Below are 14901 nucleotides of genomic sequence, written 5' to 3' on the forward strand. Positions count from 1 at the left end.
CACTTCCAAAACTCCCCTCAGCTAAAGACACTGCCGAGCTAATGATTAATCACGTTTTCAAGTTCCATGGTTTCCCCAAGAATGTGGTGTCTGATCGGGGTCCCCAATTCAGTCTGTCATCTGGGTTTCATCCTGAAACCAACGGCCAAACCGAGAGGCTGAACCAGGACCTGGAGACTGGGCTCCGATGTCTCGCTTCACAGGAGCCGCGATCCTGGTCTCAGAAACTGGTTTGGGTCGAATTCTCCCACAATTCCCTCCCCTCTGCATCCACTGGTCTATCGCCTTTTCACGTTGTGCATGGTTACCAACCATCTCTGTTTCCTGCAATAGCCCCAGAGTCCACAGTTCCAGCGGCATTAACCTTGGTGAGACGCTGCAGGAGGACCAGGGAGTGAGCCCACCAAATGCTGCTGCGCCAGGGACGGTCCTACAAAGCCGCTGCTGACCGTCGGAGGAGACCGGCCCCGAACTACAAAGTGGGTCAGCGAGTTTGGCTCTCGACCAAACATATTCCACTCCGCGTGGAGTCCAAGAAGCTCGCTCCCAGGTTCGTTGGGCCCTTCCTCATCATAAAGATCATCAACCCTGTCACCGTGAAGCTGAGGCTCCCAAGGTCGATGCGGGTCCACCCTGCTTTTCACGTCAGCCTACTCAAGCCAGCCCGGGAGTCCCCTCTGGTTCCGCCTTCCAGGCCCCCTCCTCCCCCCCGGTTTGTGGATGGGGGCCCTGTCTTCTCTGTGAAGCGGCTGTTGTCGTCTCGTCGGAGGGGGAGGGGGTTTCAATATCTGGTGGACTGGGAGGGCTATGGGCCTGAGGAACGTTCATGGGTACCGTCTGCGTCCAGGGGCTCCAGGGCCGTCTGGGGCCGGCCGTTAAGGGGGGGGGGGGGGTACTGTCGTGTGTGTGTTCCGGATTTTGTCCTCACACACCTGCTCCTGTGAGCATCTTCACCACCTGTGCCTCCTTCAACCTAATTACCCCTTGTATTTAACCTCGTGTCTCATTCCCTCTCGTTGCCAGTTCGTTGTACCTTGTCGTCGCGTTCCAGCATTCCTTGTTTCCACGTCACAGACTCACAGTAAGACTTGACCCTGTTCCGATTATCGACCTTGCCTCTTTGCCTCATGTTTTTGGATACTGTTGCCAAGTTCTTCTTCATACCCGTCTTGGTTGGACAGCAGGAGCCGCATGAGTCTTGCTCAGTTCCTGTCCCAGCTGGGTGGTTGCAGCCTCCAGCAGCACATGTCTTGCTTGGCATCCCAGCTGTCCTCCTGACCAGCCCAGCCATGCTGATAATGCCAGACTTCGCAGACCTTCACCAGAACCCTTAAAGGTAGAGTATGCAGTTTCAAACTGCTAGTAAGATTTGACTGTAGCCTCACTTCACTGCTCCCTCCCCCCACCCTTGTGTCTCTGACGAAAGCCACGCCCCTCACTAATGTGAACTTACCTTATTCCTTCTTTTTAACTTTTGTTACTAAGCAGGGCCAGCCCCAAAGAAACGTGTGCAAGTCTGCTGGTCGTACATACAGTGAGGATGGCGAGTCACATGCACCGTGTCACCGTGGCATTAGATGAGGCCAGAGAGAGATGATTTTTCAAAAGATTATTTTATTAATATTCTATCAGGTCATATTGACAGTTTTAAAATACTGTATGACAAAAAGTGTTGTTTTATTAAAACTGCAAACACTACCTTTTAAGAGCATCATGTTCCCGCATCAGAGCTCCTCTTCTAAAAGGCATTGTCGAGCCCCTTGTAGCTGCCATGTTGGTGGGCCCCCAAAACAACTTGTCTCTAGCCCAGCCCTCTGTCTCAAGTGCCCTGCTCCAGGCCCCTTTTGCCCATCCTTTCTTATTAGTAACACCTGCAGCTTTTCAATCATTCTCTTGACAGCATCGCCTTGTGTGTCTCCTCCAATTACCCTCTTCCTTTTTCTTGTGTCCTGTGCACCTGTTCATAGCCTTGTAATAAGTCCTTGGTGTATTGGGGTCCCTGCTTTTGTTCAGTTCTTGTCGGATCCTCGATACGTCGGGTAATATCTCCTTGTGCTCCTACACTGTGTAAGCCACATATTTTTGCCTCTAATGGTTTCTTTGATTATTTTGGAAATATTCTTTGGAGTTTCACCAGCCTTTCTTACCTCGCTTCTATTTCTGCACTTGGATACACCTGAGTTACTGATGGTGTAGTGGTACATTTACCTGACCTCCCCCACTCCCTAAAAGTGTACATGTGAGTGTGAATGGTTGTCTGTCTCTGAGTGTCTAGTTCCCTGAGATTGACTGGCAACTATTCCAGAGTGTAGTTTGCCATTTGCCCAAAGTCAGCGTTGTTAGGCTCCAGCTCCCTGCAACCCAGAACAGGATCAGCAGTGTAGAAAATGCATGGCTGCAACAAAACCAGCTCTCCCATTAGGCAATACATTAGGCAAATGCTAAGGGTGCCGTGGCCTCCGTTGGGTGCCACAAGATCATTAAAAAAAATCAATTTCAATAATACAGTCATTACACTAAAACTAGTCATTTCTATTCGCTCTTAAAATGGAAAAGCTAACATAGATTCCAGTCCAGGGTGCTGTGACCAACTGGTTAGCACATCTGCCTCAAAGTTCTGAGGATCGGGGTTCAAAATGGTATTACATCTACTTTCTGTTAACCACATTTCATTTAGTACCAAAAAGTCTAGATCATAGGTTGTAATGATGTCATTCATCAACATTGATTTATTACCCAGTGACCTGATATTGAAAAAAAGCTAGTCTCGCAGAGATAACTGGAGATAATAGTTTGATAGATTCACATTTTATCCTCACTAAGTTTGTAGTTCTACTTTTTTTGTGCCATATTTCTTTGACCAACTTTCTGTCCCTTGTAATTACAGGGATGAGAAATGCCTGATCTCCATAGGGGTCTGACTTATTCTGGAAAAGACTTTGGAGACTCTGGATGGATGGATCCACCTGCCTCTCATTGCACCACATCTTATGACTCTGTACCTTTACTTTACCATAATTGAATAAATACGTCACCTCCGAAACCATCTCGCGTACACCCAGCTGAATTTTCTGCACCTATTTCTGGGTTTTGTAGTTTTTTATTTTGTCTGCCACCAGGACACAGGAGCTTATAGTACACAGTATGGACATCGTCCTATTATTAGAAACCAAAAGTCGGGATATTGCGTTACTGTCACTGCTTATAATATTATATCTGTTTCATTGTATTCATTTCCTGTGTGTTTGTCTGTGTGTGTGTGTGTGTGTGTGTCTGTGTGAATGAAAAAGGGCATGAAAATGGAGCATACATGCTCAGTACTTTAAAGTTTGATTTACCTCTAATAAGCTGTTTAACATCTTTTACAGGAAACCTCTCGCACTCTGGACTATACAGTTTCAATGTCTATTACACAATTATTCATCGTAAAATTAAGCAAGGTTTTCATATCAGTAAATGTGTGGTTTGTGCAACATGCTGACTGATTCAGTCTCACATAATAGGGTTTTCCCAGTTCATGAATCGTTTAGGGTCAGTTGTTACAGTGTCTGGTTGCTATCTCCCGCAGAAAAGTCAACTCAACTATTCCAACATTTATTTCTGAGAAGACTGTATTAGGATGGATATAAGTCTTGGGTAGTAAGAGCATGCCACCAAAACACCCCAATCGCTGTGCAGGAGTTGGAAAGCTCCCCACTGTTCCACTTTCTGACTCATACTGACTACATACTGTACATGGACATGAGTATAAAAAGGGTCCTTTTGGATGTGAAATGACGTTTCAAGGCAGGCTCAGGGTCGAATCACTTACATGTATAGGTCAAACTTGCTAAGTGTGTTCTTTCTACTCACGTGCTGCTTTTAATCACTTTAACTTTGGATGATATTGATCCATTAAATCTGCACTATGAGTGCAATTCCCTTTTCAGCAGAGCAAACACTGCCACTCTGTGTCTCAAAACAGACAGTGCTGCTAAAAGATGTAACTTTCAGACTCAAAAGTGTTCCCAGTGGTCATGGTCAGTGATGTTACAATGTACTCTCTTCATACAGATGTGTATGTACTGTATGTCAACTGCCTATTTTCACACATGTTTTCAAAACATTCCAAGTCATACTTATCTTTTGAATATCGCAAAAGAAATATTTATCACAAGCCTTGAATATAACTCTGTAACCTGCTTGAACTGTTCATAGAATAGGTAACTTTAAGAATCAGCTTTACTCATATGTAAAGGTTTCATAACCTTTTGCACACTTTTCCCAAGGTAAGTGCTCTTACATACTCTTGTTATGCTTTATAGAGAGCATGCTTTAGCAAAATAATGTGCATGAGAGTTTGTTGGCTACTTATAAGCTACCTTTAGTTTGGAGTGTGAGCTGGTGTTGCATGTGCATATCCATGTCTGTAACCAAAATCTTTAAAAATAAAATAAAATAAAATTAATAAAAACAAAATTAAAGCTATACATGATGCATGACCTTGTAATGTAAATGTCAAATTTCCCACTAACCTGCTTCAGTCGCACGTTGAATTAACATCAAATAGCAATATTGGGTTTAGGTGAAAAGTGGGATATGTAGTCTACAGCAATTATCACATTTGTGATCTCCACTTAATTGGAGGGGGAAACTTGTGCGTATGATCATTCGTGCAATAACGTTGCTCCCACTATTCACAGCCTTTGAAACCACCTTCAGTTTCAGATGCTACATCCTAGCCAGAGTTATAAAGTGGTTTTTTTTTAATGTATGCATATTGATAGATCAAGGTCTATCCAATTTCCTCCAAAGCCCCAATGACCGGATCAGCTTGTATCATTCAATTAATCCTTGGCATGACGTGCACAGGGGCAGGTATGAAAACAGGGAGTTGGCAAGGAAGGACGAGTATTACGCAGGTTGTCATGACATCACCGTGGGCTGGCTATAAAGTGCTCTAAGGGTTGATACACACAACCAGAAGAGCAATTGAGAAGCTTTGGCGCACAGGACGAATCCGAAGCTTTTATTGGCTTCTGTACTACGTACACGCTCTGACCCGAGGAATCCCCCTTAGAGTAGAATTTTGAAGATGAACTTGTCCTACTTGATAGCTTGTGGACTTATGGTCACGCTGCTTTCGGGGAGGATGCGCGCAAAACCTTTATCTGAGGCGCAGCAGAAGGTAAGATCATCAGTGGTGGTCTCAGTGAGTGGGGGGACTGCATGATGCTGGCGCGCAGGAATACTCACTCAGATTTCTGCATTTTAGTCATGTCAGGCAGTTTTATCCACGGACTAAGTTTGCTCAGATTTTTCCCTCACTCAAGATGTAGTTATCTAATCCTAATTGTTTACCTGCGACAACAACGTCATATTGTTATGCAACATACACATTTTGCCTTGTTATTTGTTCGTAAAATCAACATAACGCATGAAGGAGAACTTGAAAACTCTTATAGTTAACAGAAAAAAAATCAATTCAAAGCTAATGGAACTGACTTAGATTAGCGTAACCAACATCCAGACCAGAGGAGCGTTTAAAAAGCACCTGCCTCGCGAATTTAAGAGGGAAAAAAAGCGAACCTTTGGTCTGGATGACTCAAAATCCATGTTCAATGTGCACATGATTCGATTCGTGCACGTTGCATCAACTTTAAATTTCTCATATAAAGTTGTTGTACAAGCGTGCTCCAAAAACACCCCCTTTTCTGGTACCGTCACTAATAATGAATTTGTGATATATGTGTTTCAGTCTCTCCGAAGTTTGCTGGGGGACGATCTGACGGACCTTCTGGAGTCAGAGGAGCGGGACAGGCGGGTAGATGCTGTGCGCGCTCGGATGCGCTTATTGCGAGATTTACGCATGGACACCCGGAGAGGGATGTGGGCTCGGCTGCTCAACGACCAGCCCACACCGAGGAGGCACAAACCTGGAAGCAAGAAGGGCGGCTCCACTGCGCGGAGTGGCTGTTTCGGACATAAGATGGATAGGATAGGGACCGTCAGTGGTATGGGCTGCTAGTATTGGATCACATCTTTTTGACGGTGAGTCTTTACCATACATTTCCCTTTAGAGCCCCTGTACTTGGCATAGTAACATATACAGTACATGGATCCAAAAAGATCAGATTGAAAAGTTTTAAAATTGAGAAAATAAGGGATCAAGGAAAGTAATTGTGGGCGTGGATTAAAACAACTAAACAGAACGTTGATGGAATTGCATTTGCAGATAAATTAACATCTCCAAATATTCCCTAAAAAAAATGAAAAAAATAAAAACACATCTTTTCACAATATATGGGTACAAAGGCTCTCGTACACTCAGATGTACTGCTTTTTACACTTAGAGAGTAGGGCACTTACAGTGGCCTATATGCATCTCACTGGTTTAGGAAACGCTTCAGTTACCTTAGACTCCCATTAGTCTTATGGGGTGCATTAATATTGACACCTACTTGACTCTATTTTTGTTTGTTTTTGTTGACTATATTCTATTTTACAATCCATATTCTGTGTTTGGGTGTCATAATGTAAAATACACCACAAGCACCTCATTTGTGATTTGTATGAGAATTGTTGATCTTGAGACAGTGAGTCAAGCACATAAGATGTCCACTACTGTTCTACTCATGAAAAGGAACTCCCAAAAGAAAGCATGGGAAATTCTTTTGAGTACAGGTGACATTTCGTTATATCGCAAATGTAGTCTTATTACACTTGTTTTATTATTGCGTGAATACATCTATCAATAAGTACAGTATACTAGATGACTCAGAAGTATTGTAAGTCATCATTCTAATGAATTGGGGAGTGTGTGACCAGCTGACACCCATCCTTCCTCCCATGGATTGCAAATGCCTCATCCTATTTGTCAGCTTGTGTGTGCGTGTGTGTGTGTGTGTGTTCTCCTGATGTGTAATGAAAGCATATCACGGTACCACTCAAACACTATCTATGATGTCATAAAGGATAAGTCAATTAAATAAGTTAACATGCCTAACATTTCTTTCCTCCTCTCTTCTCTTTTCCACAGATCTCTGTAGGATGGGTATAGAAATATTCATTTTGTTTCCATCCGAAGGGGAAAAAAAAAATCAACAAGTGTCAGATTTTCGGTACGAAAGTCATCATGACCTGCATTAAACGAGACTGAGATGACAACGCTACAAAAGCCTCAAATAAATATATCTAAAAATATGCAGGTATACTGTATATGGAGATATATACCATACAAAACTTTCAGGCAATGGCGTAAAAACTACAAACCGCAAAGCTGTATATTGTTGCTGCTGTACATTCATGTACTTCATCTTCCCCCTGCAAAAATGTATTTATGTTAAAGACTATTTATATGTTTATAAAAAAGAGATATTTATAAATGACTTTTATTTATGTAACATTTTGAAAAAGGATTGCAAACTGCAGGTCAATTCTGTTTGTAACTTTTTCTTCTGTCTCAAATAGTTGTAAATGTTTCCAAAAATGATAAAAAGAATATTCCATGTGCACTTACATGTGTCTTCTCAAGCTTTTATGTTTTCATGAATGGAGAAAAGGTTCAGTAATTGATATATCATTTGGTTTTCCATGTAGGGAAAAAATGTGTGCTGAGTAGCTACTGGCGTTTAAAGAATATACATGAAGTCAACTTTTGAACGAAACAAAACTAATCAACACGTTTCAAAATTCTGTAAATCAGCTATGTGTGATCATGCTAAACCCTTACAACAGTGATTCCAACTGAGGGGTCTTGGCGTGGCATGAGAGATCATCAGAGGTGCCACTGGAAATTATGTAACTTATCCATCCATTCATTTTCCGTACCGCTTCTCCTCACTAGGGTTGCGGGCCTGTTGGAGCCTATTCCAGCTATCTTCGGGCGGGAGGCGGGGTACACCCTGAACTGGTCGCCAGCCAATCGCAGGGCACATGTAAACAAACAACCATTCACACTCACAGTAATTTAGAGTCTTCAATCAACCTACCACCCAAACCGGAGTGCCCGTAGAAAACCCATGCAGGCACGGGGAGACCATGCAAACTCCACACAGGCAGGGCCGGGATTTGAACCCCGGTCCTCAGAACTGTGAGGCAGATGTAATAACCAGTCTTCCACCATGCCGCCATTATTTATTAATTACAAATTTATCTTTGTTCATCTTTTTATGTCAGTGACATATAGTGACAGCCAGAGCAAGTAAATACTCTTCCACTAAATGGCAGAAGGTACAATAAACATGTAATCACCTGTTGCTATTCATACAACAGAAAAAAAGCTAACTTACTTACTTTGTGTTCAAACAGGCCCAAATTCCACACTGAGAAAGTGAATTTGTGAATAAATTAATACATTTTCATCATAATTTTTAGTATTCATACTTTTTGTGACATTTTTGTTTGATGGTGTGCCATGAGATCTTTCTCATGTAAAATGGGTGCCTTGGCTCAATAAAGGTGGGAAACACTGCCTTTCAGTATTTCCACAGTTCTGAAAAACTCATTTATATGACTCTTTTCTCAGCACAGTGTTAAAAAAGGCATACAGGAAAAATGTGAAGTGCAACATTTAACACAAACAAGCAACCCAAATTTAAAATGGAAACATATAAAAGCAAAGTCAATAAAATGGGTTAATGAGGAAAAAATAAGAAAGAATGAACTAGTTTTTTTTTGTTTTTTTAGAAAGGTTGTTCCACAGTCTTAGGCTATAATCAACTGAGAGAGAAGCAAAAGCCCTGGAATTGGGAAGGCATGTTTCTCTTCTGGCATCCATATACGGTGTTACACCTTAGAATATGATTTGACCCGCTTTTTAAATTAGCTGCGTTAACATCAAATAATGTGATACTTTGGAAACTGGCACATTTACACATGTTAATGCTTATCCTAATAATATAGCCATTTTGCATTCGCTTTTACATCGTTAAGAACAGAGTGTACAGTACTGCAAACGATGCTCTGTGAAGCCATGGTGATGTGAAATACAGTGGTCCTCCGTTAGAGGGCAGAATTAATCTGAGTGAAGATTTTTATTTTTATTTTACAGCGGTAGCCTCCCCAGATGAGTCTAAAATAACGGGCATCCACAATACAGACTGGCCGACTTCACTCGTTCTTTGATCTTTTGAAAGAGAGAGAAAAAACTAATACAAGGTTTTGAAATTACTTTGGTGTAATACAAATGCCAATGTTGCCGTCTTAGAACAGGGAGAAGACTCCTCCATCTATTGCAGTCTGAAGTGTTCAAATTAAAATGAACGTTGTTTAGATGTATCCCATTAGCCAACAACTCATCAAAGTCACAAAAAGATACTTATGAAGAAAGTATACATAAAGAAAACTGATTATATCATTTTGACTTTTGGAGCAACACAAATAGTCTGACTGTCATCAGGTTTCAAATATGGACAAACAAGAGCTAGTGAATCAGGCGATGGCGGCTAGCGATGTCGGGTGGCGATGGAGGACGACAGGGCGCCGCCCTACCACACATGGTCCTCACCATATGAGTTTCCTTGACAACACAAAATAAACAAAAACATTCATAGGAAAATAAAAAATTGTAAAAATATATGTACTATATATCTATTTTTTTACATGAGCAGGATAATTAGTTTATAGGTAATGATGAGTAAATGTTTGTCATTCATCTCTGGATCGATGGCGTGGAAGTCCTGGATAAGCGTTGAGTCCATGATAAACCTGGAGGAGATTCAAAAATGTCCTTTGAGACCATATCCCTCCCAGTCCGCCAGATATTACACATTGTACAGCAAAGTGCTTTATAAATAAAATTGAGATGAGTTGAGTAGGGAGCTGTTCACCATTGACCAGGGACGGAGCCAAAGAATATTCAATGGGGTGGCCGGGGTAAGACCAAGAGTAATTTTGGGGTGGCACACAACGCCAAACATGTATCTTGGAAACTCTAAAATAGGGGCATATTTAAGGCACCCATACACTCTAACGCTACATTGCTTGAAATTCAGACAGTGGAATTATCATGACTTTCAATGTATCAGTTACTTGCAAATAAGGTCACAAGCTTACGAAGTTTAGAACAAGATTACCAACCTTCTGTATTACTACGAGTCTAACAGTACATACAGAATTTACACACTAAGTTTATTTTACAATGGAATATCAGGGACATAAACAAACTGCCAAACAGCCTTTTATTAATGGCTCATAAAGAAATTACACATATTGACAATATGGTATATTGAACCGGGTCACTGATGGTGTAGTGGTACACTCGCCTGACTTTGGTGTGGGCAGCATGTGTTCAGTGAATGTGACTGCGAGTGGCCGTCCATGTCTATATGTGCCCTGCGACTGACTGGTCCGGAAGTTCTTGTCCGCTTGTTTTGTGGCCAAAACTGCTTCCTCTCATGACGTTATGCAGTCTCAGACCAATCCTATCTTCGCCTCGGTGTCTGGTTGCGTTCGGAAATTGAGTCAGGCACTTTCCCCCACACCCCGGGATTGTGGCACTCAGAGACCGAGTGTGCTCCATTTTCTATAACTTTACTAATGAACTTGTTGGCTGTTGTTAGGGATAAGTCAGTGCATCTGCCATATTGAATGTGTCAAAGCAAAGTCCAGTTGTGTCAACTGTTGAGATCTTCAAGTTCCTGGGAATTACAGTCTCTCAGGACCTGAAGTGGCCAATCAACATCAACTCCGTCCTCAAAAAGGCCCAGCAGAGGATGTACTTCCTGCGGCTTCTGAGAAAGCACGGCCTGCCACAGGAGCTGCTGAGGCAGTTTTACACAGCGGTCATCGAATCAGTCCTGTGTTCTTCCTTCACAGTTTAGTTTGGTGCTGCTACAAAAAAGGACAAACTCCGACTGCAATAGACAATCAAAACTGCTGAAAGGATTGTCGGTACCCCCTACCCACCCTTGAGGACTTGCACGCTGCCAGAACTAAGACAAGAGCGTGCAAAATCCTCTCGGACCCTCCATATCCCGGTCACCGGCTCTTCCGGCTCCTCCCCTCATGTAGGCGGTACCGATCAACGCAAACTAGAACTAGCAGACATTCCAACAGCTTCTTCCCTCTTGCAATCAACTTCTTAAACACCTAACCTACAAATCCATTGCAACATCCATCCATCCATCCATCCATTTTCTGAGCCGCTTATCCTCACTTGGGTCGCGGGCGTGCTGGAGCCTATCCCAGCTGTCATCGGGCAGGAGGCGGGGTACACCCTGAACTGGTTGCCAGCCAATCGCAGGGCACATAGAAACAAACAACCACTCGCACTCACAGTTACACCTACGGGCAATTTTAGAGTCTCCAATTAATGCATGTTTTTGGGATGTGGGAGGAAACCGGAGTGCCCGGAGAAAACCCACGCAGGCACGGGGAGAACATGCAAACTCCACACAGGCGGGGCCAGGGATTGAACCCAGGTCCTCAGAACTGTGAGGCTGACACTCTAACCAGTCGGCCACCGTGCCGCCTCCATTGCAACATGCTGCCAATTTTTTTTGTCTGGAGTTTGTTATCACATTTCTGTCAGGCCATTTATACATTACTCGTGCACTCACTATAGTAGTCTCGCCACGCTGCACTACTATCTATTTGCATATCTGTTGTTGACCAATACTGGTCACTCATGCCAGAGTAGCATCTGCTCAATTTGCACACTGATTGAGGAGTATCTGCAACATTTGCACAATCAACATTGTCCCAGATTATCGCACTACTCGCTTGAAGTCTCGGCGCCCTTTGCACAATGGTCATTGCACCGGACTATTGCCGGACTATTAGTCATTCAAACTGCTCTAACTGCTAGAGGACTCTGCATCTTTTTGCACAATTGTCCAAAAAATAATAATAAAATTGTACCGGCATTACCAGATAACTAGCAACCTTTTATTGCTCAGTGACTGTTTTTGTCAATGTCTTCATGTCTCAAAAGTGTTCTCTGTCAATTGACTGTCTGTTGTCGTACTAGAGCGGCTCCAACTACCAGAGATAAATTCCTTGTGTGTTTTTTGGACATACATGGCAAATAAAGATGATTCTGATTTTACTTGTATCGAGTGGCGCGCACACACACAAACAACGCTCTGAGTTACCGAATGTTCCGGGGTGCGGAGAGCACGCCTGGAGTGAACCTCCCAACTCACCCTATGTGGATATGTTGTGCGTTTGTTGTATTGGTGCAACTAAGTGTAATGCAATTATATGTTTATAAGGATATCTGGATGTGTATCAGTAATGGGATGTATCAAAGTGTATGCAGTGTTGTGTTATCGTGCAGCCAGTCATTTCTATCAGAATGAATAAAACTAATTGCAAAGTATGTTAAATCAGGCTTCAAAATTGTCAAGAATTGAGACATTCTTTCAGCTTCCAGACTCTGTGGGCGTCTTTAAATGCTCTCAAAATCCTGCATCCCTGGAACTTTCAGTTGTCAATCAAAGACACGCCTGACTGCCTTCGTTCACCACTCCTAAGCGGGGAGAGAAACATTTCCAGCAACCCACATTGCACTGGCTCTCAACGGCAGCAAAAAAGCAGCCTCTGAGCTGGCATAATGACCAAAGGCCATACTGCCAGGACAATTTTCCCTCCTTTGAAATTCAACGGGACAACGTGCTACTGTGGCTGCTGAAGCGTGCATCCCAAGCGACCACTGCTGCCCGACTCACACAAGCCACTCTTCCCTCCTCCTCCTCGCCCTGCGAACAACTGTGAGGCTGACGGCCATAACGCTGTTGTGCCCGACCTCTGGCGGCTTCTCTAACCGCTGTCGGGCTGACAATGCCTGGCGGAGTCGCAAATCCCATCCAGTTTGCCGCTGCCTTATAACGCAACGCAGATAGGGGCAGATGGCAAGACATAGCCCAAACAATACAAAACACATTATGCTTCAGTGAAGATTTAATTGTTTCTATTTGTGGGCATAGTTTGATGGCCAAGTGCACACTATACAGGTAGCAATGAGTTCAAGTTAGAAGGGATGAGGAAGTGGCAATTCCGCCGAATGGCAACTGCATGGAATAAGGGCGCCTGGTATTTATATAGTGGGGACGGGACTCGTGACAGAAAGTATACACCCCAGCCAGTTGTCGTCACAAGGCTAGTTTTTAGCCCGGCCCCAAAGATCCGGCCCAAAAAAAAAAAGAAGAAGAAAAAGAGTCTAAAGCTATAGCTCATCAATTCAGTACTACAGTATATTGTTCTCAGTCTTTAACATGTTTTCAGCATTTACCTTCAAACATATTTCATGTATTTAGAAACAAAACATGACAATGAGTTTAGTTCAACTTTTAAAAAACAACATTACTGCACGTTTGAAGTTTGCTAAAGGGCACTCGGATGTTCTACAGCACTGCTGGGAAATGATTCTGTGGTCAGATGAAACTAAAGTTGAATTGTTTGGGGGGAACACGCAATACCATGTGTGGAGGAAAAATGGCACAGCACACCGACATCAAAACCTTATCCCAACTGTGAAGCATGGTGGAGGGAGCAACATGGTATGGGCATGATTTGGGCCTGGACAGCTTGCTATCATTGATAGAAAAAAACTCTCTTCATAGAGGCTTGAGTCTTGGGGTTGGACATCCACCATGGTCACCAGATTTGGCTCCCTCAGATTACCATCTATTCCTCAATAGGAAAAAAAAGAGCTCAGTGGTCAACATTTTGCCACAGATGACGACGTTATTGATGCTGTAGAGGAGTATTTGGGGGGCCAAGACTTGAGCTTCTATGAAGAGGGGGATCTGTAAATTTGGGAATAAGTGTGTAGACTTACTTACTACGTAGAAAAATACCTGTTTCAATTTGTCATAAAAAAAAAAACTGTATCATTGCCCACAAACATTTCACTCACCCCTCGTAAACTATATACATTTTATTCCTTGTAATGTGTTTTAATGATTTTTATATATTTTTTTTTAGTTTCAAATGTTTTAGGCTAGAAGAAAATACAAAAATTATAGCATTCAAACATCCATCCATCCATCCATTTTCTGAGTCGCTTCTCCTTACTAGGATCGCAGGCGTGCTGGAGCCTATCCCAGCTATCATCGGGCAGGAGGCGGGGTACACCCTGAACTGGTTGCAAGCCAGTCGCAGGGCACATATAAACAAACAACCATTCGCACTCACATTCACACCTACGGGAAATTTAGAGTCTCCAATTCATGCATGTTTTTGGGATGTGGGAGGAAACCGGAGTGCCCGGAGAAAACCCACGCAGGCACGGGGAGAACATGCCGCCCATTCAAACATTCACAAGAAATTCAAAATCCCGCATTATGATGAATTATTAGCAATATGAATATAAAAAAGAATCGCAAAGCACTGAATCCACAATCGGTGGCCCGCAACATAGCAAGGGAATACTGTATTCTTTTATTTGATTTGTAAAAATTTTATATTCAGTCTTTGTGTGTATGTGTGTGTATGTGCGTGCGTGCGTGTTTGTCTCAAAGACTTCAAAGCAACGTTTTTCAATCCACTGCAGTCTTGCTTTTTGCCAGGAGAGGTCACTGTAAGTGAAGCTGAAAGAAATTAAACTATTTTCGAATTAATTCGACCAAGTGGTTTCGTGCTTGACAAAATCATTTGCCCATATTGTTTGCCTCCTGGATACAATGTAAAAAGCAGTGCGAAGGAAAGTCATCAAAATAATTACCATTCAGATGCAAACGATTAATTAAAAAAAAAAATAATAATAATAATTACAGCAACCACTAATGTAACTTGTATTATTTAAATGTCGTGCAAAACAAATTGTTGTATTATTTAACGGTTGTGGAATCAAATAGCCGATTGTTCTCCATTTGGTTTGGTTTTCTCCATTGAGGCGAAGCGCGGGCACGATTACAAGATCTCCTGTGTGATTGGACGCCAACCGTCACGTGGGAGGGCCTCTCGTGAACGCGCACG

At 42.7% G+C, this 14901-nt stretch overlaps 1 protein-coding gene across 1 annotated transcript; it reads left to right on the top strand.

Moving 5' to 3' along the window:
• The first annotated feature begins 4979 nt into the window (after positions 1-4979).
• nppc (natriuretic peptide C) lies at positions 4980-7480 on the top strand. The gene is made up of 3 exons (XM_061779755.1): positions 4980-5167; positions 5738-6030; positions 7019-7480. Exons 1-2 carry the CDS (start codon positions 5075-5077, stop codon positions 6005-6007), a joined length of 363 nt encoding a protein of 120 aa, XP_061635739.1. The 5' UTR covers positions 4980-5074; the 3' UTR covers positions 6008-6030; positions 7019-7480.
• Positions 7481-14901: the final 7421 nt, after the last annotated feature.

Source organism: Phyllopteryx taeniolatus, chromosome 7 (genome assembly GCF_024500385.1).
Source record: "Phyllopteryx taeniolatus isolate TA_2022b chromosome 7, UOR_Ptae_1.2, whole genome shotgun sequence".
Classification (NCBI taxonomy): domain Eukaryota; kingdom Metazoa; phylum Chordata; class Actinopteri; order Syngnathiformes; family Syngnathidae; genus Phyllopteryx; species Phyllopteryx taeniolatus.